At 36.7% G+C, this 24,163-nt stretch overlaps 1 protein-coding gene across 1 annotated transcript in view; it reads right to left on the bottom strand.

Moving 5' to 3' along the window:
- Window positions 1-646: 646 nt before the first annotated feature.
- ak8 (adenylate kinase 8) overlaps window positions 647-24,163 on the bottom strand; it is a 36,720-nt gene continuing 13,203 nt past the window's right edge. The window contains exons 9-13 of the mRNA XM_056457901.1: window positions 19,108-19,239; window positions 17,371-17,460; window positions 12,125-12,266; window positions 1,186-1,266; window positions 647-1,070 (exon numbers count right to left, since the gene is read on the bottom strand). Coding sequence (XP_056313876.1) covers window positions 812-1,070; window positions 1,186-1,266; window positions 12,125-12,266; window positions 17,371-17,460; window positions 19,108-19,239 — 704 coding nt within the window. The 3' untranslated portion in view covers window positions 647-811. The remainder of the gene's footprint in view (window positions 1,071-1,185; window positions 1,267-12,124; window positions 12,267-17,370; window positions 17,461-19,107; window positions 19,240-24,163) is intronic.

Raw genomic sequence — 24,163 nt, 5'->3', positions numbered from 1 at the left:
ATGCTTCAAACCACATAAAACCAACATGGCACTAATACATCTATAACCTAAGTAGATGAATCAATGCCTTTCGAAATGATAACTCTGTGTAATAAAAATACTAAAACCTTCATTTTTTTCCTCTATTTACCATCATTTTCAGGCAACTATCATATGACTTCCATTGTAATCCCACAGCAGTTCATGACTGCTTTTCTTTAGAGGATAATTTAGAGAATAACTCGTTCATATATTTTATTATAATTGGTTATGACCCCAGTGATGGCTATGTTCAAAGGTGGGGCTAGACGCATGTCTTTTATTTTGAAAAATTGTCCATTTTAGTACAAACAACAATGGATGAAATTGCCACTTTTCCGCTAAAGTAAATAGTTACATTTTCTAGTGTAATGATGATACTGTGATTTCACATTTGACATAATCATTAGTATGTTATGAAGAATCATGTAAGTGAAATGACATACAGCACCTCTACACTGTCACATCAATTCTTTCACAATGTGCTAATCTCTACACTCAAATGTCAAATTTGCGAAAGTTGGAAGAAATAGTTTAAAGTGTAAAAGTAAAAATAATAATATCAGTTTTCTTTTTTCAAGTCAACATCTAAAAAATTTTAGATTACCATTGTTTCTTTTTGCATGTTTTTTTGTTTCTTTTTGCATGGTTTTTTAAGTCCATCCACTGTTTGGCTTTATAAATTGCTCTTTTTAAAAATCTACGTTTGTGTTCTATAAGTCAAACCATCTATGATTACACAAGACTTCAGTTTTTGGGTGGTGCATCTCTTTTTTGAAGTGTTTCAGGAGCATTAGCCCTCATTTGTTTGTAGGTTAGTCAGGATTTTGGGTAGTTGGCCCACTAGCCGACTCTCCAGTGACTCAAACACAGTGTGTGGGTCCTGGTCAGCGTTGATGTACACTGCCTGTGGGTAGAAGGCCTGCAGGCTCACTGTTTGGCTCCAGTATTCCTTAAGCCTCATTAACAGCTGTGCCTCTGAATGCTGTGGGTTAAACCGAAGTCGGGCCTGAACTTCCGGACCAGGAGGAGGTTTATACACGCTGTGGTACCTGCGGAGTTCAAATGCAACATTCAGAATGCGGTTATGCCTTTAGTGGAAGCAAATGGAATGGATTATTAATAAACAAATTTACAAGCAGCTAAGTTAAGCAGATTCTTTCTCACCATTCTCCTGTCACAGGATCCACAGCCCTAAGTGCTAGTCTTTCGATTGCGATGTCATCAGTAATCTCCAAGAAGAAAACCCTGGAGGGGAAAGAGGAGGAGGTCTGATATGATACTTGTGGATCCTCTCAACTGCTTACTTGATAAAGTTATCATATGGCAACAATGCAAATGGTTACTGAGTGTTTCATTTAATTACAAAGTTAAAAAATCCACAATTAAACCTCAGAAACTGTTTCAACCACTGTACTCTAATACTAAACTAGATATCGTTCATTGATTTTCCTTCGGCTTAGTCCCATGGTGAACTGCCAACTTATCCAGCATATGTTTTATGAAGCTGATGCCCTTCCAACTGCAACCCTGCACTGGGAAACACTCATACATTCTCACATTCACACACATACACTACCTGACAAAAGTCTTGTAGCCTATCTAAGTTATAGAAACAACAAATAATAACTCGACTTCTAGTTGATCATTTGGTATCAGAAGTGGCTTGTATGAAAGGCAAAGGCCTGTAGATTATGCTTATTTTACTAATATAAAATATGATCATGCCTTGATTTTTTTATTATTTAATTAGGACAGTAAGGTCTGACTTTGCTAGACAAAAGTCTTGTCACTTAACAGAAATAATGTACAGTTTAGAATATAAAGTCATGGTGCAGTGGAAAAAAAAATTAATATTGTGCATGACTCCCATGAGCTTGGACGACTGCATCCTCTCTGAATGACTCATCTAAATTATTAATAAAGTTATCTGGAATGACAAAGAAAGAGTTCTTGTATGGCTCCCAAAGTTCATCAAGACTCTTTTGATCCATCTTTAATGCTTCCTCCTTCATCTTACCCCAGACATGCTCAATAACTTTCATAACTGGTAACTGGGCTGGACAATCCTGGAGCACCTTGACCTTCTTTGCTTTCAGGAACTTTGATGTGGAGGCTGAAGTATGAGAAGGAGCACTATCCTGCTGAAGAATTTGCCCTCTCCTGTGGTTTGTAATGAAATGAGCAGCACAAATGTCTTGATACCTCAGGCTTTTGATGTTGCCATCCACTTTCTCGCACACCCCCATACTGAATGTAACCCCAAACCATAATTTTTCCTTTACCAAACTTGACTGATTTCTAAGAGAATCTTGGGTCCCAGGCGGGTTCCAATAGGTCTTCTGCAGTATTTGTGATGATTGGGATGCAGTTCAACAGAGGATTTATCTGAAAAATCTACCTTCTGCCACTTTTCCAAATGATCAAATAGAAGTCAAGTTATTACTTGTTGCTTTTACAACTGGACTTTTGTCAGGTAGTGTAAACTACGACCAATTTAGTTTATTCAATTCACCTATATCGCATGTCTTTGGACTGTGGGAGAAAAGCACAGAAATGCCAACTGGGCCAGCTGGGGCTCGAACCAGCGACCTTCTTGCTGTGAGGCAACCACTATGCCACCGTGTGAACGACTAGACATCAATATACTAGATATCAAATATACATACATACAATATGACTAGAGTTGTTTGACTCCTGAAAGAATGATTGTAATGAGTCTGTTCTTTTTAGAAAATCAATAATGTTTAGATTAATTAACTTGAGAACAGTCAGATTTGATATACAACACCTATAGTTAAAAATATGATTAAGGCATTTGTCAGTATTTTATAAAACGATGTAAATGAAATACTAAAGCTAAATGTATTTTGTAAAAACATAAATGAATAAATAAATAAATAAATAATTAATAATTTAATGCAACAACTCTAAAAAATACAATAAAAATAAGATAAAGAAACTGGGCTACTTTAGGAAATTTCCAGTACATGTTTGTACAAAAATGTACTTTGCAGTTCTTTTGCAAGTTATTTTCTTTTAAAATTCACATCTAATCTATTAGCAAATAAACACTGTATGGTAATCAAGACCATTTATTGGCCCAGGATAATACTGAATGAAAAACGTACTGGTAATTTTCTGCTATTTTACATATTTCGACAGGTTCTTTGAAGGACATCACAAAAGTGACAATAAAGACTTCTATAGAGTTACAAATATTTCTATTTAAAATAAACTCTAACTTTTTGAATTCTGTATTCAGTAGAAATATCCTGAAAGATCACGTGACACTGAAGACTGCTGTTAATGATGCTGAAAATTCAGCTTTGCCATCACAGGAATAAATTACATTGTAAAATACATTACAATACAAAGCAGTCATTTCCAAGTGTAAAACCTGTTCATAAGTTACCATTAAATGCAACTAAAGTATCCTCAATTCTTCATGATTACCACCTACACTTGTCAGAATGCTTGCAGAAATCATAACATGTCATGCGAAAATCCATTATTCCATTATATGTAGACTGCATCTAGCCTTCAGAGAGAAATAATCATAATGCGTTACTATTAAGAGCTAAATAAATGATGAAGAAAATAATGGAAAACAGGGATACTCTCCAGGGCCACAGGAGGACTTCAACAGAGGAATGTCAGGTCTCAACTGGGGGTCACTGTGTTTTGACATTGTCCAGACATAAAGTGGGCCTAATGGTGAGGTCAGGTGGGGAGTTTACATGCCAGTCTTGTCCCAAATGATTTAATCGGTGGCCCCCGAGGACAAAAACCTCAAAACCTTTTCCACATTATTTCATTTTTAGCCACATAAACACTTTCCACGCAGACTGAGATTGTGGTATGATGGAGCAATTCAGCAACAGCAACATCACAAACCCTCCTCTTCCACAAAAAAGTGTGAGAAAGTAGAGAAAATGGGAGAAAGAGATCTAAGTTGGTGCTTTTGATAAAATATTTAAATGTCTTTGTGTTCCTGGCTCTCAGTACCACTGTGCCCTCTGAAATGGACAAAGAAGACATGGTGCTTTAACCGACTATTAGGCTGGCCTAAAACTGCGAGATATTTGATGTGTTTAAGAGGCATAATAATGCGTGTGTGCGTGTGCGCGGGTTTAATTATTCCAGAAAAAGGCTTCCCTCAATTTTTAATGAATATTTGTCTTAAAAAAGAAATAATAACTACTCTGCAAAGCTATTAGAATTAATATTTATGCTTCCTCATGAAATATTTATAAATGTGGAGGAGAGTTGTGTCTGAGGCAGGAGGATGGGAGGGTGGGGGCTTGCGTTTGCCTTTCTTCTCATCCCCCCCATACTTTTTTTTTCTTTATGCGAGCCGTACAAGATGAATTGATTTACATTAGATGTTTCTTACATGACAGCTTGAGATCCTCTAACAAATGACTGACTAAAACAAGGCGGATAACAAAAGCCTGACGGTTCTCCGCTGCTACAAATGATCCACCAGTCTTTCCGGCAGTACAGTGCTAGTATGTGTGCGCGTGTTTCTATTCTTTCTCTAGTATACATGAAGTCAGTGGTAACCTCTGACCCTTTTGTTCTTCGGCTTACACGCCGAGCTGAAGTGATCCAAGAAGGTCTCGGTCCATCCGATCTCTCCCGCTCCCGTCAGCCTCCCTTTCTATCTCTCCAAATTAAGAAATTAATGAGGGAAAGATTCTTTACAGGTGGCCACGGCAATGTTTACCACTGATTAAATTGTAATGCTGCCCCTGCTGTATAATTGATAAGCCAATCAGAGGAAGTGTTGCTTGATTTGATGGGGAGCGGACACATGAAATACATTTAACTAATAGAGAGCAAGAGCGCGGTGCAGGTGGAAAGAGAGAGGGAGAGGGCAAGGCGAGGACGAGAGCAGGTAATTGGGCCAGACTCTTAGATTACATGGCTAATTGCTCTCCTTTATCTACCTGTCACAGGTAGCCATGCATATTTCAGAGCTCCCAAAGACTCTGATTGTTTGCGAGCGTGTCAAGGCTGTAAGAGGCCGATGACTAGCCAAACTGGAGAGTAGTTAAAGACTGGTAGGAGGGGTGGGAGTGAGACCAGCGAGAACAATGATCTGCTCTGAAAATGAGCATGTAAATGGGGCTCGGACATGGGTCTTTTGAAAAGCGCAGGTATTTTGTGCCAGCTTTCAGTTCATAATATTCTTTCATGACTTTCTTCAATCTGTGGAACGTAATTGTTTCCCATAATGCACCATTTACATATTATAAAAGTGGTTTATATTATTTGTTTTCTATATTTCAGGTCTTTTGAAGTTTAACAGTTGATTTGTGCAAAAAACATACAAACTAAATAATGTTTTATTCATAAACAGGTCTCGGAGACCTGTTTAGTGTAACTTCACCGAAAGGATCTGATTCAAACACCCTGAATACCCCTGGTAATAACAAGCATTTATGTTGATTGCGAATTATGTAGCCAGAGGAACGTATGGCTGCATTTCTTTGTTAAAACGAATGCTACAGGGCGGTATGACACTGTTCCTTTTCACGCTTACTAGCTGACGGCTTACCTTCACATTAACAGCTTTTCCACTGTTACTAGTTTGTGCAGTGACTTGCTGCGTACACTGGATGATTTGAGATGCAGAGTGGAGTTGACCGTGATGATGGGGTTTGAGAACGGTTCCAGAAAGCAGGTAAGACAAAAACAAAAGCCAAAAAACAAAACAAACAAGTAAATGACAGTGTGAGAATGTGGTAAAATCTGAAAATGTGGTAAAAATCAGGCTGTTGCTAGGGCTTTTCTTTTTCTAGATTGTTCTCGAAAACACTGTTGGTTGGATTTAGGAAAGTGGCTGGACGCTGGTCAACTGGTGTTTTTTAAAACACTATCGGTTGGGTTTAAGACAGGAGGGGGGTGGGTCAGTCAATCGTCAGTCAGTCAGTCAGTCAGTCAGTCAGTCAGTCAACAGCGGACTCTGGTGGATTTATGCAAAAAAGCGAGAGAAATTTGAGGTCTCAAAAAACATACACAGCGGACTCTGGTGGATTTACGCAAAAAATCGAGAGAAATTTGAGATCTCAAAAAGTGTACACAGCAGCCTCTGGTGAATTTGTAAAAACAAAAACTGAAAAAAAAAAACTGCTCCTGGGACGTATTTGGCGCTCTCCAGAAATGTATATGGGGTCATAATGAACCTGGGTTGCTTAAAACAGATATGAACAGGGTGTGAATGTTTGTCCACTTATTTCAAATTTATTGCTTTTGTAGTGTAGGTCATTTAGTCAAATATGTTCAAATAGCCACTAATGCACCTACTCTTTGACAACTGGCCCAATCCCTTTGTCATTTGAAATCAGTGCCGTGCAATTAATCAAATGTGATTTTTATGCGCATTTTAATAAAGCAGGTTCTAGTCACATGCCTTCAGAGCAGTATTTATAAGAGTCGTAGTACACTGATAAGCTATGTAAAATCACGTTCAAAATCAATTGAAATCATTCTGCAATAATGACAGCACTTTATGTAGCTTCTTAGTGAACTACACAATGTAAATGCTTCTACACCTAGATAGACACCCACACATAAGTTTTTACTCAAAGCTCGGTTTGTAACTTCAGTAGACTGAAAAAATTCCAGTAAATTCTAGTCGATTGTTTGAGATGATTCCAGTCACTTTAGTCATTGGTTTACTAGTCATTCTGAATCAATGAAAGTAGTTAAATCTTCTGTTTATTTATTAACACTATGAGAATTTCCTGGGTTTCTTCTTTGTGAGTATTTGGAATTACACCCCGTGGTCTAAGGGAGGAGAAGATTTACTACATGCTTCCCTGATAAAATGTGCATGACAACTACAGATTTGCTTTTTAGCATTTGCAATGTCATATAAATTAATGCCCCAAGCCCTAATTAAAATCATAAGTTTGATTTGGAGACAAAAAATACAAAAAGCATAATTTTTCAGACTAACTTGAGTCTAACACAACCACATTACTTCCTGCATTATTTTAAGAGCAGAAACTAAATCTTTCTTTAGTTTCTATTGTCTCCTTTCTAAATTATATGTAAATTACGCAATTTTTAATTAGAATGTTAGACTGGAAGATCAGAAAAAGACTATACATGCATTCATCCACAGAGGACAAACAACGCAGATGAAAACACTGTAAATTGGAATGTGTTTTGCTCAACTTCTTGTGATCTGATCAGCCAGCACCAGGATGAACCTACCAAGTATATTTACACTATATGGTACAATTTTGTAAATTCACTTTCATTATGGGAAAAATAAGGACCACAATGTTTACTAAAAATATTGTATGGACTAACAAGTATGGAATGATAATGAATTATAGTTGTTTCTCTTAAATCCTTTGGCTCTCAGTAATAATACACTAAAAGTTCTAACAATATATTTATTCTATTCCATCCCCTACTAATTTTAAAAGTGTGATTTCAACTTTTAAATGTTTTACAAAGAGGAACTTTAGACTCTGAATGTTGAAAACCACAGTGGTAAAGAGCGGTTTATAGTGTACTGTAATTATTTTAGACTCCCAAAGTGTCACCAATCCAGAGCTAACTGTAAGTGATCAGCTTTTGTAAGAGGATCAGATGATTGCGCCACGAGAAACCAGAGTGAAGGCATCTTCATTTATCTGATGAGAGAACTTCATTAGTGAGCGTCCTTTTTCCTTTTCTTCCTCTTTCGTCTTTTATGGATCAGGTAACTTTCTTTACATGACAAAAGAAGGAGCGCTAACTGGAACGGACTACTGTGGATTACCTGCCATGACTTCAGGTAAGTCTTCAGGTAATTATTATATGTACATTCCATAAAATCTACAAAATTGAGTTCCAATTTTATATTAAATTTAATTAAACGGTTGGTCAATCAACTATTTTTCAAGGCTTAGATGTTTTTATGGTGTACATTTTTAACATTATTCTACATGACTGTTTCTGTTCTCCTAAAATGGTCTGTTGTTTTCATAGTTCTATGAAGCCCCTCTCTCAAAATGCAAAATTGTACATTCTGATTCGCTAACTGCCTAATGCATGATTTATATTTTAGAGTGATGTCACAAATACAGAAAGAGGCTCATAGTAGTCCAGCTGTTTACAGACTAACTAAAGTTATAAAGGTAAATCATAATTAATCCTCTTTAATAATGATTAAATGATCCCAAAGTTTGTCAACAGAAGTTTAAGACTCTTGAAAAGCATTGTCTTGGCACTTAATGCAGGCAGCGACTCTCTGTTAATGGAGCCCTTTCAGGAAATGGGTAAAGGGATCCCTCCAATCTAACCAGTATGCCAACACTGCTGCACTCTGTCCCCTCTCCCTTCTGCCAGTGACACCTATTAAATGCCCATGACCTGGCATGGCTCCAGGAGGAGCTGACTTATTCATCCTCACTAAAGCCTGGTAACCAGAGAGCTGTTAATTAATAAAGCTGTCAGGTACAGCGCCGCCATCGGGCCATCATCGGCCCATTGGAAACATTATCTCCCCATTGTTTCAGGGCCAGGCTAACCGCGGGCCTTCGAATCAATTACGCTAATGCTATGTAAATGAGGTCTCCTGCCATTAGCCCAAACAACACAGGCTGTTAATGGAGGAAATAAGGCCTTGTTTTGCAGAAGCGGTGAAGAAAGCGGACACCGAGGCTGCTTGTGGACATCTGGGATCAAATCGTAAAACCGGGGACAGATAAAATTGGGCAGAAATGATGAGAAACCATGACGAGCCACAGCAGGATGGGACAATAAGCTGAAAAGGGGGGCTCTAGTCGATTTCTCCTAATGTTACTGCGCAGATTGGGGCCCCTGCTCTTGTTTCTATGTCAAAGGAGACAGAATTGGGACACGGTTATTTTCACTGATGACCTAAGCTCAAAGTGAGCTCTCTGATGAGGGGACACACACGGAGGACAGGTTGTATAATCTAAGTGCCATCAGATCCTTCAGGGCAGTTGAGTTAAGGGTAATCTGAGAGGGCAATCTGAGCCCTGCGGTTACACTCACTATTTAAGAAAACCAAGGAGACGCAAATCACAAATAATAACCTGAAGGATTCACACAGTGTAGTTTGAACATTCCTCTTCTGCTTTGTTTTCATTCTCTAAACAGCTATGCTTACTCTTCTGTCTGTCACTGTGGAAGTCCAAGAATGTTTAGCTGGGAATGCATTGGATAGATGATCCATTAGTTAGATATGTAATGCTTAATTAGTTACATCATTTATTGCATACTGTAACATACGGTAAACATTATATCATTCACCAATGATGCATTAAACTGATCTGGCAACGTAAATAGGCTTTTACATTGTTACAAATATTTTGATATCTAACAATCGTAGGAAATTTTTTTTTCCAAATATGACTTCCAAAAATATTAAGTATTGTAATATTAAGTAATAACTGTTAAACACTAATGACAATAACGTATAATAATGTATTGGCCACTTATATTTATCATATATTGGATTAATTTAAATCTATCTATATAATGGCAATAATAAGAAAAATGCTGTGGTTTATTATTTACATAAATGCACTGAGTTGCACATCTCTTGAACATTCCAAACTTTTTCTCAGAGCAAAATCAAATCCAAAGCCTGAGTCTAAGATCTACAAAGCATGTCATGATTTTGCCAAGTATGATGCGATCCTGGATTAACATCTATATTGATCCTGGAATATAATTTTTGTTCGAAAATGTATTCCATACCTATTACCTACCCCCAAACCCAACCATAACTGTAAATTATTCCCAAAATCAGAGAGGAATAGCAGTTAGATAACAAGTAGAAGTGCATAAATCTAACCATAAGCCTAAACTTTACATAAACGTATCCCTCAATTCTGATTGGCTGATTGGAATGTTGTTCCAGGATCAACTTAGATGTTAAACTAAGAACATGCCCTACTTGGTGAAATCAGGTTGGGGTATGTACAAAATGTGAGAAATGCACCGTGCTCAGGCGCTGGCACAAAGTTTGGGCTAAAATGTCTTGGACAATAAATGAAACCGACTGCAGTTTTGTGAATATTTTTCTGGAGCAAATGGAGCAAAATTGATTTATTTACATATAGAAATGGTGTTTCTGGCCATTTCATTTGTTAAATTTATTAAATAAATATGTTCTTCTATTATATGTCAAATAAAAGTTGAAGTAATTAAAAAGAAAAATTACATTTGAAGACTGCTGTATTATATATTTTATTTATTGTAATCTTAAGTTGTGCCTGTCTTAAAATGTTGGAAATTTGAATGTTAAATCCAATCCATGTTCAGTAAAATAAATTCAAATTAATTTAATAAATGAAAAAATTGCAAGTAGAGTTTTTTACTGTACAAAATTGACCAGTAATTGGTGGAATAGTTGGAAATGGTCAAATGTGTATTTAAAATGTGTATCAGCATCAGCACAAAAAAATATAGTAATAATAATAATAAATAGGGTGGCACGGTGGCTCAGTGGTCAGCACTGTCGCCTCACAACAAGAAGGTCGCTAGTTCGAGTCCCGGTTGGGCTAGTTTACATTTCTGTGTGGAGTTTGCAAGTTCTGCTCGTGTTGGTGTGGATTTCCTCCGGATGCTCCGGTTTCTCCCACAGTCCAAAGTAGGGATATCCCGATCAGGTTTTTTTGCCCTCGAGTCAGAGTCTGATTAATTTGATTTTGAGTATCTACTGATACCGAAACCCGATCCAATACTTCTATAATACATAAAAAAAGAATAAAAAAGAGCGAAAAAACAGATCCAGGATGGAGTCAATCCATTGTGCGGTAAGGCTTAGTAGAGACATGAGAGGTACGGACGAACTCCATATTTCTATGGTGAACAAAACATGGGGTACATCTGATAACAGGACAAGTAGTTAGGAGTCAAAATCTTCTTATAAAGGGCTGGTAGAGCTTTTTCTGTGAAATAGTGGCAAGACGGCATTTCAAATAAAGGTCCTACAGGCTCCATAAGCATAATAAATCCAGGGTTCCCTACAAAGGTGAATGGCAGGTCACTCATTGCGATCATTTTATGCTATCTTGGCTGTGATGTCCTGTGCCTTTGTGCTGTCACAGGGCATTTTTTCTCTCCTCTTCAAACTCTCCTGTAGCATTCGTCTTCGGTTGGGTTGCCTGGGTAAACTCGCTGTATTGTGTTGGGTGTTTGTTTTTGAAGTGCCTTATCAGTAGGGCCAAACAGAATCTGTGGACATTTTTTACTATTTCTGCTAAAAATGTTGTAAAAAATCTGCGAATTTATGCTGAATTATTTTAGGAGTATCGTAACTAAAACCTTAATCTGCGGATTAGTTTACATATCTCACAGTTTGCTATGGCAATGTTGTTGTCATCAACTTTATAATACCTCCAGACCGCAGACATAATCGAGCTCGATTTCCGATCACGTGATCTAAATTGCCTATAGTGTATGAGTGTGTATAAAAATTAGTGTATATGGGTGTTTCCCTGCACTGGCTGCGTAAAATATATGCTGGAATAGTTAGCGGTTCATTCCGCTGATAAAAAAAGGGACTAAGCCAAAGAAAAATGATTGAATGAATAATAATAAATGCATCTTGAACACCAATTCAGTATATTAGAATGATTTCCGAAGGATGTCAAGACACTGAAGACCAGACTAATGACTGCAGAAAAATTTACTTGGTCATTACAGGAATAAATTATATAAAATATATAAAATATTAAATAATATAAAAAAAGCTACAGTACTTTTATATTGCTGTTTTGTCGTAATTTGAATTAATGCAGTTCTGGTGAGCATAAGAGACAGTCTAACATGTATAAATAACGTGGCCAATATATAGTTTTAAAAATATCTTCTTATGGAAACAACATGAGATCACAGAACCGGGTAAACTATCCCTTTAGGAAACTAAAACCCTAATTGTCAGTCAGATTATGGTGATGGTGCAGATGTTCCTTTAATTTCAAAGGGAAAAAAAAAAACACAAAGAACCACTGCTACAGATCATCGTGACAGATCCCAGAGTGGCTATATGGCTTCCACGATAATGACATGACAGTATACATGCTGAGATTCACCTTTTTAAATCAGATTATAATGACTGCTATACCTGTTTGGTGTGAAATGAGACTTGTGAAGAATTTCTGCCTGCTCAACATCTCGAGGAAAGCCATGAAGCACCCAGCCCCGTGTGGTGCAATCCATTCTGCTCAGTCTCTCTGTGAGGATCTGCAGGACTATGCTGGACGGCACTGTATGGATTAAACAATAAATACAGCGATAATAAGACAGCCTGTTTATTTTATATTTGTTGTGTTATTCCTTAATTACATGACAACAGAAGTACACAACAAAAAGCGGAGAAGAGAAACCTCATTAAAGGCAAACTTGGTGAATCTGGAAAATGTTGACACAAGAGGTTCAGACTCTTGAGAATCAACTCTGTGTGTCCTTTGAATGACACTCGTCCTATATACTGTAAACACAGTGTTCACAGGGGTTTACCCCATGAGACGCACACACAAACACACCTGCTTAGCATTTTGTTTGAAATACGGTATACGTTCCTCCCTGTAGGACGGCAGATCACAGTGTTATAGATCTAACGGACGTGAGAAAGGCCTTTCATTTGTTTACTTCCTTCCAGGTACTGAGAAAGAAGAAGAAGAAAAACAGAGCAAGAACTTTTTGAAATGTGAAAGATGCAGATATACCATGCGGTTTTAAGAGTTTAAAGGGATAGTTCACCAAAAAAATGAAAAATTACTCAACATTTACTCACCCTCAAGTGGATCCATACTTTTTTATGTTGAACACATGAGAAGATATTTAGAAAATGTTAGAAACCTGTAAACATCGACTTTTACAGTAGAGAAAACAAGTACTAGTCAATGGTTACAACAGAAAAAAAAGAAACTCATATAGGTTTGTGGCAAATAAAGGGTGAGCAAATGATGACAGAATTTTTAGTTTTAGATAAACTATCCCTTTAAAGCCCGGAGCTCTAGATGCTCTCCCCCTCAGTTTAAGTGAAATTTTGTCTAATTTAGCTTTCTGTCCACTTGCGCCCTTGTATTTTCAATTTAGATTAGATATTTTGAGGCCTTTAAAGGGATAAATCATCTAAAACTAAAAATTATGTCATCATTTGCTCACCCTTTATTTGCCACAAACCTGTTTGAGTTTCTTTTTCTCCTGTTGTAATATCGACTTCCACAGTAGGGAAAACAAATATTAGTCAATGTTTACAACAGGAAAAAAAACTCAAACAGGTTTGTGGCAAATAAGGGGTGAGCAAATGATGACAATTTTTTTAGTTATGAATGAACTATCCCTTTAAAGCCCCTCAATATATCTGATTTGAATTGAAAACACATGGGTGCTAGTGGACAGATAGCTAAATTAGACAAAATTCCATTTAAACTGAGGTGGAGAGCATCTAGAGCGCCTCATTAAGAGGATTCAATTACAGGAGATGGTCTGAGGAGAACTGAAACTACATCACACTCCACGCAAAGCATCAGAGATCTCATCATCAAGCGCTATTGGCAAGGACGTGCCTTTTGTTTGTATCTGTATCAAATCAAGTCGCTTTATTCAGATGTGAGGTGATAAATAATTAGCAGACACGGTGTCATTTAAATTCATGTATGTACATTTTGTCTTTTGAAGATATTTCCCGGGTCCCTCTCAGAGTACAAAAGCAGTCAACGGCTCGGCTGACAGGGAACATGAGCACATTGTTTAAGGGGATGATGGCACCTCTTAAAACTGACGGAAACTGTGGTATAAGAGGGTGGCGCTCGTAATGCTGCAGGAAAATTAACGAGAGCGGCGGAGGACAAACAAATAATGAGGGTGAAGAGAAAATAGAACAGCATTCTTTAAGGAACGCAAGCTGGCACCCAGGGGGGTCCCCGCAGCTGGTGAAAAATTAAAGTCGACGGTTTCAAACTGTCCAATTTCCACATCAAACGCGCACAGCCTCTTGCCTATCTCTGCAGCCCTGCTTCAAACGTAAGGCAGCCTGGAGAGGCTTCCTCCTCTCTCTTTCTTTCTTTCCTCTCCTTCTTCACTTCTGCTAAGACTATTTTTTCTTTTTTTTTTGGTTTGCTTAATAATCCGGCTTTTCAAATCCCAGAAGCACTGTACTGGTTACACTAGCCACCATCTCTCCATCGCCTAATTATACCCCTGTGAGGCCATTAATCAACTTGTAAATTATTTAGGCAAGCTCTCTGCCTCAAATCCTCACTGTCACTGGAAAAAGGGGGAGAGAAAAGGCACAAAAATCCCCCCCTCTTCTCTCTCCCAGGATACCGCAGCCCTGTTCAACACGGCAATGGAATATGCGCTAACAAAACATTTACATAGCATTTCTTATGCACACACTGCTACTTCAACAAACACGCAACATGAATTTATGAACATATGTTGAATGTGACAGATACTGCTTGAGCTGAAAAGATACTTTACTTTACATACTCTGGCAGATCTGACAATCATATTGGGAGTGTGTGGGTGCTCAGCGGAGATGGATGGGTGGAAGTCCGCACTCATAATCCATAAAAGGCTTCCAAAACTGAAAATGTGTTAATTATTTACCCACACTCAAGTGGGTATAAACCTTTATGAGTTTCTTTCTTCTGTTGAACACTAAAGAAGATATTCTGAAGAATGCTGAAAACTTGTGACCATTGACTTCCATAGTAGGAAAAACAAATACTATGGAAGTCAATGGTTACAGGTTTCCAGCTTTCTTCAAAATGTATTCTTTTGGGTTCAAGAAAAGAAAACTCAAACAGGCTTGAGACAAGTGAAGAGTAAATGATGACAGAATTTTCAGTTTGGGGTGAACTATCCCAGCAGGCACAGGATGTCAACATGACGTCAGATTGACGTTGTACTCAACGTCGTGGGAAGGTGCATTTTGTTTGAAAATGAAAATCGGACGACAGGACAACGTCAATGACCAACGTCAGACAGATGTTGCATTTTGGTTATTTTCCAATGTACCCCAAAAACAACCAAATATCAACGTCTAATGATGTTACAGTTGATGTTGTGTGGACGTTACTAATATGACGTCTATCAGACGTTGGATTTTTATTGCCATACCTGACTTATAAATGTCAGTATTTATGGTTAATATAACGCTGGTTTAAGATGTTGGCTCAACGTTGGATTTTGGTCATTTTCCAAATCTACTAAATACCAACGTCATTTCACTTCATTATTAGACGTCAGAATAAAATTGTCCTTAGATGCTGGTGACCTAAATCTAACCTAATATTTACGTCTTATGATGTTCTGTGTCTGCTGGGATCCCTTTAATAGAACAATAATACAATAAAAGATGATTTAGTGTTTTTGTTGCCCTTGACTAATGAATCTCAAACACTGCGACATTGTAAAAGCAGTCATGTAAACATCTCGCCCAAATATGAATATTATATTTTGCTGTAATAATATCTGTTAATAACAAACATTTACCCTTAAATCATAACGCTTTCAGATTGTATTATGAAACCTTAGTTTTCTGCTCTGACAACTTTTGATGTTCAATGTTTAACAAGTTTAAGTAGATTTTATTCATATTTTGAATAGAAACAATATATTGTCTGGATTGGTAGAGCAAATTATTATTATAAAACTTGACAAAAAAAAAACAAAAAAACGGTAATGACCTTTCAGTACTTTTACTGTTTCCTGTTGCAGTACTGGCAGTATTATTTCTTATACAATATATTGGTCCAAACTACTACGAATGTAAAACAACAACAACACCTTTGTCAAACTGTGGAGTAAATTTATCAGCATCAAAAGTGGTCAGAGCAGAAATTAAGGTCCCATAATGCAATTCAGAAATTAATAAATGGAAAAACATCTGTGAATCACAAGCAACAGCCTACTGTTTGTTAATGCAATCTCTGCAAAAAAGATCTAGTATAAGTATTTGTTTGATTACAAATGTAATAAATAGTTTACCCAATTCTATCATAACTTGCTAACCCTTTACTTGTTTCAAACCTGTTTGACCATCTTTCTTCTATTAAATACAAAAGAAGATATTCTAAATTAAGCTGAAAACCTGTATCCATTGACTGCCATAGTATTTGTTTGGAATCACTTAAGGTTCAGTAAATAATAAGCAAACAGTATTTTTGGACAAACTGCCCCTTTAAGCAATATCAGATTTAATATTCAAGCTAATTTTTAAAGTTAAATTGCCCAAATGTCAAAATTCAGTCATCATTGAGGTTATTGGACCACTGACTTTGAAAAACAAATACTCAACAATCCTTATCAGTGAAAGTACCCCTTAAAAGAAGAAGAAGAAGAAGAAGAAGAAGAAGAAGAATATACACATACAAATGCATGCTTACTTTCTGTGCTTTGCATCCCTTGGGGATCTTTATTAAATTAATAAAAACTTAAAAAATAAAAGATGATTTAGTGTTTTTGTTGCCTTTGACTAAAGAATCTCAAACACTGCCACATTGTAAAAGAGTTCATGTAAAAATATCTGCCCAAATATGAATATTAAAAGTAAGCAAATAGTATTTTTGGACAAACTACCCTTTCTAGCAATGTCGGATTTAATATTCAAGCCCGTTTTTAGAGTTAAATTTCCCAAATATCCAAATTCAGTCATCATTTCAGGTATTGGACCACTGACTTTAAAAAAAAAAAAACCCCACTCAACAATCCTTATCAATGAAAGTACCCCTTAAAAGAAGAAGAAGAAAAATATACACATACAAATGTATGCTTACTTTCTGTGCTTTGCATCCCTTGAGGATCTTTATTAAATTAATAAAAACTTGCTCAAGGCAAGTGGCATGGGCCGAAGCTGTGATAAAGGCAGTGATTGGCAGTCCCAGCGGCTGAATACATTCTCTGAGGGGCGGGACTACATATATATTTACTTATGGTCTCTGAGGGATTTAGAACAGAGGGGGGTTGGGCAGACACAGAAGGTGTAAGATGGGCAGGGAATAACAATGATGAGGATGAATAAAAGGTCATACAGTGTCAAGACAATGCTAGAGTACTATGGTGTGTTGTGTACTGGCTTACAGTAGATGCATGATATATGGTAAGAAGTGTTGTGATTTTGGGTAGACAAACATAGCAAAACACACCGCAAGGTATATGATAATCATTTAGACTGCAGTTATCACATACATGTGAATATAACACAATATGTTCACCCACTGAACTATTCTGGCTACGGGGGTCCAATTATCTGGTCAAAAGCAGGAGACTGAATTTGCAGCTTCCAGACTGTATTTGCACTTGTTCTGTGTGATTGACCCATTTGGCAGTAGGTATGGAGGAGGTGAGGAGGCATACCTCGCTGTTCTGACTCCAGGTATGGTTTAATGAGCTCCCCCATATGGCTCTCATCAGCTGACACAGCCTTCAGAAGCTCACCACAACAAACTACAGCCACAGAAATATGGGAAGCAAAAAAATTCAACAATATTGGTACAGTGGTTCACTCAAACATTATTTAAAAACTATTCATTCTTTAACCCTTGTGCACTGTTCAAACTTACTACCCTTTTGTTATGTTGGGGATGAAAACATACACTAGATTAAACTACTGTAAAAATGCAACAGATTAATATTTTTTTTCAGATTTTTTTGCATAAATCTGTTAATCGATCTCAATCCTGATCAAAACTACTAAATTGTTTAGAAAATTACTGGATTTTAACACTTTAATTGCCAAGTTCACATTTTATTTCAATATAAATTTCAATATAAAATTATGTAATTGTGGACTGGATTTTTGTTACCTTTTATCACAGTCTTGGACATGTGACTGATTAGTAACAACATTGGCTTTTTTTTCTCCCTAATTTACTGTTGGTGGCTGCTTTTGTCCCGTTGACTTCCATTATAACCACATTTGATGGTGCATAAATACAGTCTCTGTTTTTATTTACTCCATGTTGTTCTGAGAGCTGAGATGCATATTTTGATTTTCTCAACCACATCAAGGTAAATGTGCAAAGTTCACTCTTACACACATACATACACTTTAATTAGCTGTTTACTCTATATAAAATCCAGAAACTAAATTATTTTTGCACAGGCCTATCTAACAGGTTAATTGTGCCAACTGATGATCAACAGTAAAAAGTACAAATTTTACCTCTTCCCAAAAGGAAAACCACCAACAATCAAAAATGCATGATTATATGGTGTCATGGTTTTTTGATAAAAAAAATGGGTCACACTTTATTTTGATGGTTCGTTTGTTGAATTTAAGCTACACTGCATCTACATGCCAACTAATTGTCATTAGAATATAAGTAGACTGTTAGGTTTGGGTTAGGGTCAATGTTGTTTCACATGTCTAAGACCTTGATAGAAGGTAAAAAAAAATCCAGTCCACAATTACTATTTATATTGAAAATATGTCATTGTGTCTGTTTTTTTTTTTTTTACCAAATCAGTGACTTTACTTATGATTTTGGCAATTAAAGAGCTAAAATCCTGTAATTTTCAAAGTAATTTAGTAGTTTTGATCAGGACTGAGGTTGATTGACAGATTTATGCAAAAAATAAAATAAATAAAATAATCCGATGCATTTTTACAGCAGTTTAATTGAGTTTTCATTCCTAACATAACAAAAAGGTAATACATTTGGCCTGAGTGTATTGTTGAGTTTTTTTTATTTTTATTTAAAGCATTTTCTCAAAATATGTGTCAAAATAAGATTTGTCACAGGATTTGTTCTGCTAGCTGAAACACAGAAAAAGGTATGGCCAAATTAAGACTCAAAATCACCACAGAGTGGATGAAAACATCCCAAACAGCACACAAGGGTTAAAATACCCTATTTATTTCATTTGGAACGTGACAATCACTATAAATGCTCACTGTGTTGCAAGAACTGTGAAATGATTCTTTAAAAATGTCAATTTTTATTTTACAAAAAAAACTAAATTTGAAACAACATTAGGGGGACATCTTTTTTTGTACATTTTACAGTTAGTGCTCCACAGATGAATGAAGAAATGACAGCAGTTCATGAAAAAAAAAAAGAACAAAAGTTGTAGAGTTGATGAAGAGCTTACTGTTGATGATGCCGTATTTCTTAGCAATTAGTTTTGCCTGCAGACTTTTTCCTGCACCTGGTGGTCCAAACAGCAGGATTCTGGGAGTGTAGGGTGAAGGAGAGTGTTGTGGAGTACAGATGAAGTTCAACACTGCAGGGTAAAAGTAAAACCATTTAAAAAATCAACAAGAACAATCGATAGTGTCTTACTGAATGAATGATGCATACATCGGATAGCGCACCAAAAATGTATTTACCCTCGATCTATCCAAGATCTATGTTAATAGAATGTTACAAAAGATTTTTAGCTGAAAATTTTATCTTTGGGCGATTAATCAAATAGATATTTGGCACTTTGAGAGTGAAAAAAACATTATTAAACTTTATATAACTCCAACTTTCACATGATCTTTCAAAAATCATTCTTAACATGCTGGTCATAAACATTTCTTATTATTGTTATCAGTACTGAACTGTTAATATGTTTTTGTGAAAATGCATGTTAAATGAGCCTTAACTTTTAAAAAACAACGTACGCATCATAAAACATGTTTGCACAATAAACCAAAGATGAAATATAATGCTCTTTAACCCTATGGTGTTTGTTTAGCACCACACTATTTTAACACAAAACAGCACAATGCAGGCTCAGATAGACTCTATTGAATGTTTAATGGAGTAAGATAATAGAGGCATGGTGACAGCCCATTCGCTCAGATCATAAACAGAGATTGCCACTAAACTGAATATAAAGCCACTTGATTAATTAATCATTAGAGTCTTCCTTTCATGTCCACGGGGGCATTTGCTTGTAGTGTGACATCCCCGTCGAAGCCATCTGCTTGCAGTTGGGTTTCACTCACAACAATGCTGTTTGTCTGGAACCTGTGCTGAGCCGCCATTCTAATGTGCGATGATTAACAACAGCCTAATCATAACTAATGAGTCCCTCTCATCCAGCCCTTTATGCTGCTAATTGTTATACAACAACATGATAAATGCTTAATATGCGAAACATGTTAATGCGCTAAAAGGCTAAGTCAGGGGGAAACTAGCGATGCTGCAATCAAACCGCATGCTGAATTAGCACTAATCAAGATTTAAGATGACAGCCTTATTGCTGTTTGCTCCTCGGTATGGGTTTATGAATGTTTTATGGCAGAGTTTATCTCAAATATTTATTTAATGTCCTCCATTTAGACGTATCAAGAAAATCAGGTGCAGTTAAGTCAAGATTAAGGAATAATGCCATGCTGTCCTAAATCTGCAATTTACAAATCAAGCCCTCAGCGCAAAGCCATTAGGCTGGAGGGTCACTTCCTTGATAGGTGCTCCACGGGGCATTTTGGCTTTAAAACTAATGTGCCATGAGACTAAATGAGCCTTTATTATCCCCTGGATAAGCCTAATTTCTAAGAAATGAAGAAAAAACTATTTAAAATTGGATTTGAATTCCACCGGTTCAAGTTTATGGAATTTGAGCTAGCGAAATATTGTTAAAGAAAACATAGTTTGGTTCATGACACCTCTACAAATGCTGCCGATAATATAGATTGACTGGCTATCATGCATACTCATTCTTATGATAAATATGCATTGTTCTTATAAAAAAAGTGGTATGAATTTCACAAAATGCTGCTAACCTGCCTAACGCTCCAGTCAAAGTGATGTATGCAAAGAGCAGTTTAAATATTCACCGCCTAGCGCTACCTCACAACTAAAGGAAGGGAAGTGACAAAATTATTTTGTCAAGTTGAGCGATATAATATTTAGACAGGTTGGATTCAGATGGTTTTAATGTAATTGGCGAGGACCGCTCATCCCTGCCCAGGTTCTCATGGGATAGTCTGTGCCTGCAGAGCTGCCTGAGGCAACCTCCTCGACTGGCAGAGAGCCTGACAAGCGGGTCAATCACTGCCTCTGAATGCAGCGCCGCATTGCTGACCTCCGTCCAACAGGGGCAGCAGATCCCGCATCAGCACAGTATCTTTAATTAGGAGAAATGCTTGAAAAGCTGTAAATGCAACTAAGCCATCTACCAAACCTAGCCTGCACACATTGTAAGAGATACAGTTAATGTTCTTAATTCAGGTTACTTGATTAAATTAGCCACATTCATTCATTCATTTTCTTTTCAGCCTAGTTCCTTTATTAATTTGAGGTTGCCACAGCGGAATGAATCGCCTAAATTAGCTACCAATGGAAAATAATACCAAGATCAATTTGTTTCCTCATAGGGTCTGTGATTTAAAGGGATAGTTCAATCAAAAGTGAAAACTCAACATTTACTCAATGATACCTTTTCCCAAGATGCGTTATGATGTGTTTAACGGTCATCATAATCTTCAATCCTTGAAAGTTTTTAATGTATAGTTTCATCATGCTTCAAATTACAAAAAATGAATTGCCGCTCATGCGAGCTGTTTCTAATGCAGCGTCCATGGGTTGAGAGTAAACTTGACGTAATTCTCTCCTCTGACTCCCGTCATCAGCCTCACACTATTTTCCCATTTTTCCTGAAAGCCTTGACAACACAATCGAGGAGTTTTTCTTAAATTATTTCACCAAATAGGATTTTTTAAAAAAAAATTTGTTGTACCCATTAACTGCATTCTAAGATAACAAGTAATGATGCCTTCCGCTACTGAGAAACCCGGAAATGTGAAAAGGGTCTATTCATTGTTGACCTTTGATGATAGTGTGGTGTAGATACAGTAGTGTTCTACAGCTATGTATAATAATTAATTTCTTGTATAATTATTCGTTTCATACATGATCAAATAGCTTGTGTGCTTCTTTTCTTCCCAAATTCAGAAGCATGAACTTATTTACATGACCATTCCATTTTGTCATTATATTCAAATCTAAATAATATTAGATGAAGTAGGATTTTTAGAAAGGAAAATATTAAAAATAGACAGAGCCAATAATTTACCGTAGATGAATGAATATGCAGTCATGTAATCCATACAATTTAGGTTAGATTAGATTCAACTTTATTGTCATTACACATGTACAAGTACAAGGCAACGAAATGCAGTTTCGGTCTATTAATTTAAAAAACTAATATATTCGAATTATAGGTATAATATGTCTGATTTTTTACATTAGAAAATATCAAAAAACAGTGATATATTTTGCTGACTTATGTACTTATAGTATTCCAATTATTTAGAAGAATGTTCAAATTCAGAGAAAAGGCAATTTTAACTAGTGAGATGGACTGTGTCCTGCATCACCAAACTAATGACATCAAAACACCAACCTGATTTCACCAAGTAGGACATGTACCTGGATTAACATCAATGTTGATCCTGGAACAACATTCCAATTAACCAATCACAATTAAGAGATACGTTTAGCATTTATGTTAAGTTTTGGCTTACGGCTAGGTTCATCAAAAACTATAGAATACACAAGACATGTCACTAGTGTCTTTTTGAATTGGGAAAAGTGTAACTGTCAATTTGGTGAATAAAGCACCAACTACTAGTACAGGAGCCAATCATCGATCGCTATATGGTGAAAAAAGCCCGCCTTCTAGTACAGGAGCCAATCATCGAACACTATAGATTGACAATACTCTGGGGAAAGGGCTTGGACAAGTTTCTGCAGATTTTGTGTGATTTGGACGTATAGAAACAAAACTAAAGGGACAGTTGATGTTTAATTTTATTGGTGATTGATAATATGAAATTCAATCGTAAGCTTGGCAAGCAGTTTTGGAGAATTTGATGTTTCCCCATTCAAACAGAATGCCCGAACATACTGCCTGAGAGGCATTTCAAAGATGGCCACCGAGTGAAATGATTTGCCTTAAAGGTACTTTGGGATTACACACTTTTAGATTATTGTTATTCAACTATCATTCCCCTCTGATTTGGGGAATAATTTACAGTTATAGTTGGGTTTAGGAGTAAGAAATAGGTATGGATTACATTTTCGAACAAAAATGATGTTCCAGGATCAACATAGATGTTAATCCAGCATCACACTGTACTTGGCAAAATCATCACGTGCACATCAAACACCCTGGATTTATGGTTTGGTTTTTACAAAAAGCAGGGAAACACCAAAAACACTTTAATATGCATTGCAATTTATTAGACTGCACAGAGCAGCATTATAACAGAACTCTAAAATGTATTTAGTATGATAAATCAGTGCTGCTTGTTCCCCATGTGATCACAACCAGAAGAATCGCAAGGGGTCAACAGTGGTGTAATTAAAGCTCTGTTGCTTTTGTGTTGCGTCATGCTCATTGTTCATCAGCAAATGCTTTAGCGGTCTCATTTATTTCTAACGGCTTTCAGTTTTATACTACCATGATAATACGTTTTGAATACTTTATCTCATCCATGAACATGATTTCTGATGAGTCCCGTAGGGTGCAATGAAGATGACAACTCCCATGATTTCACACTCAGTCACAGCATAATCAAACTACACCATTGTTTGTTGTGTATATGTGAAAATTACATAATGTGCCTTTAATTTCGGATTATGTAATCCAGATTACATCTAATTAGTTACTGCCCATACATTTTAGATCTCAAAGCAGATGTGTAATCACTTTTTAAAAATTCCAAACCGACATGCCTCAACACAGACGGAAGTCAGTGATAACCAAGTTTGATTACCATTTATTTATTAATTTTCCTTCGGCTAAGTCTCTATTTCAGAGGTCACCACAGTGGAATGAACCACCAACTATTCCAGCATATGTTTTACGCAGTGGATGCCCTTCCAGCTGCAACCCAGTAATGGGAAACACCCATACACTCTCATTCACACACACTCATCATTCATTCATTTTCTTTTCGGCTTAGTCCCTTTATTAATCAGGGGTCGCCACAGGGGAATGAATGGCCAACTTATCCAACATATGTTTTACACAGTGGAAGCCCTTCCAGGCACAACCCAGTATTGGGAAACACCCATACACTCTCATTCATACACACACTCATACACTACGAACAATTTAATTGATTCAGTTCACTTAGCACATGTTTTTGGCCTGTGGGGGAAACCGGAGCACTTGGAGGAAACCCACGCCAACACAAAGAGAACATACA

Source organism: Danio aesculapii, chromosome 5 (assembly GCF_903798145.1).
Source record: "Danio aesculapii chromosome 5, fDanAes4.1, whole genome shotgun sequence".
Lineage (NCBI taxonomy): Eukaryota > Metazoa > Chordata > Actinopteri > Cypriniformes > Danionidae > Danio > Danio aesculapii.
Note: the sequence above shows the minus strand (reverse complement) of the source record. Positions and strands in the feature narration are given on the sequence as shown.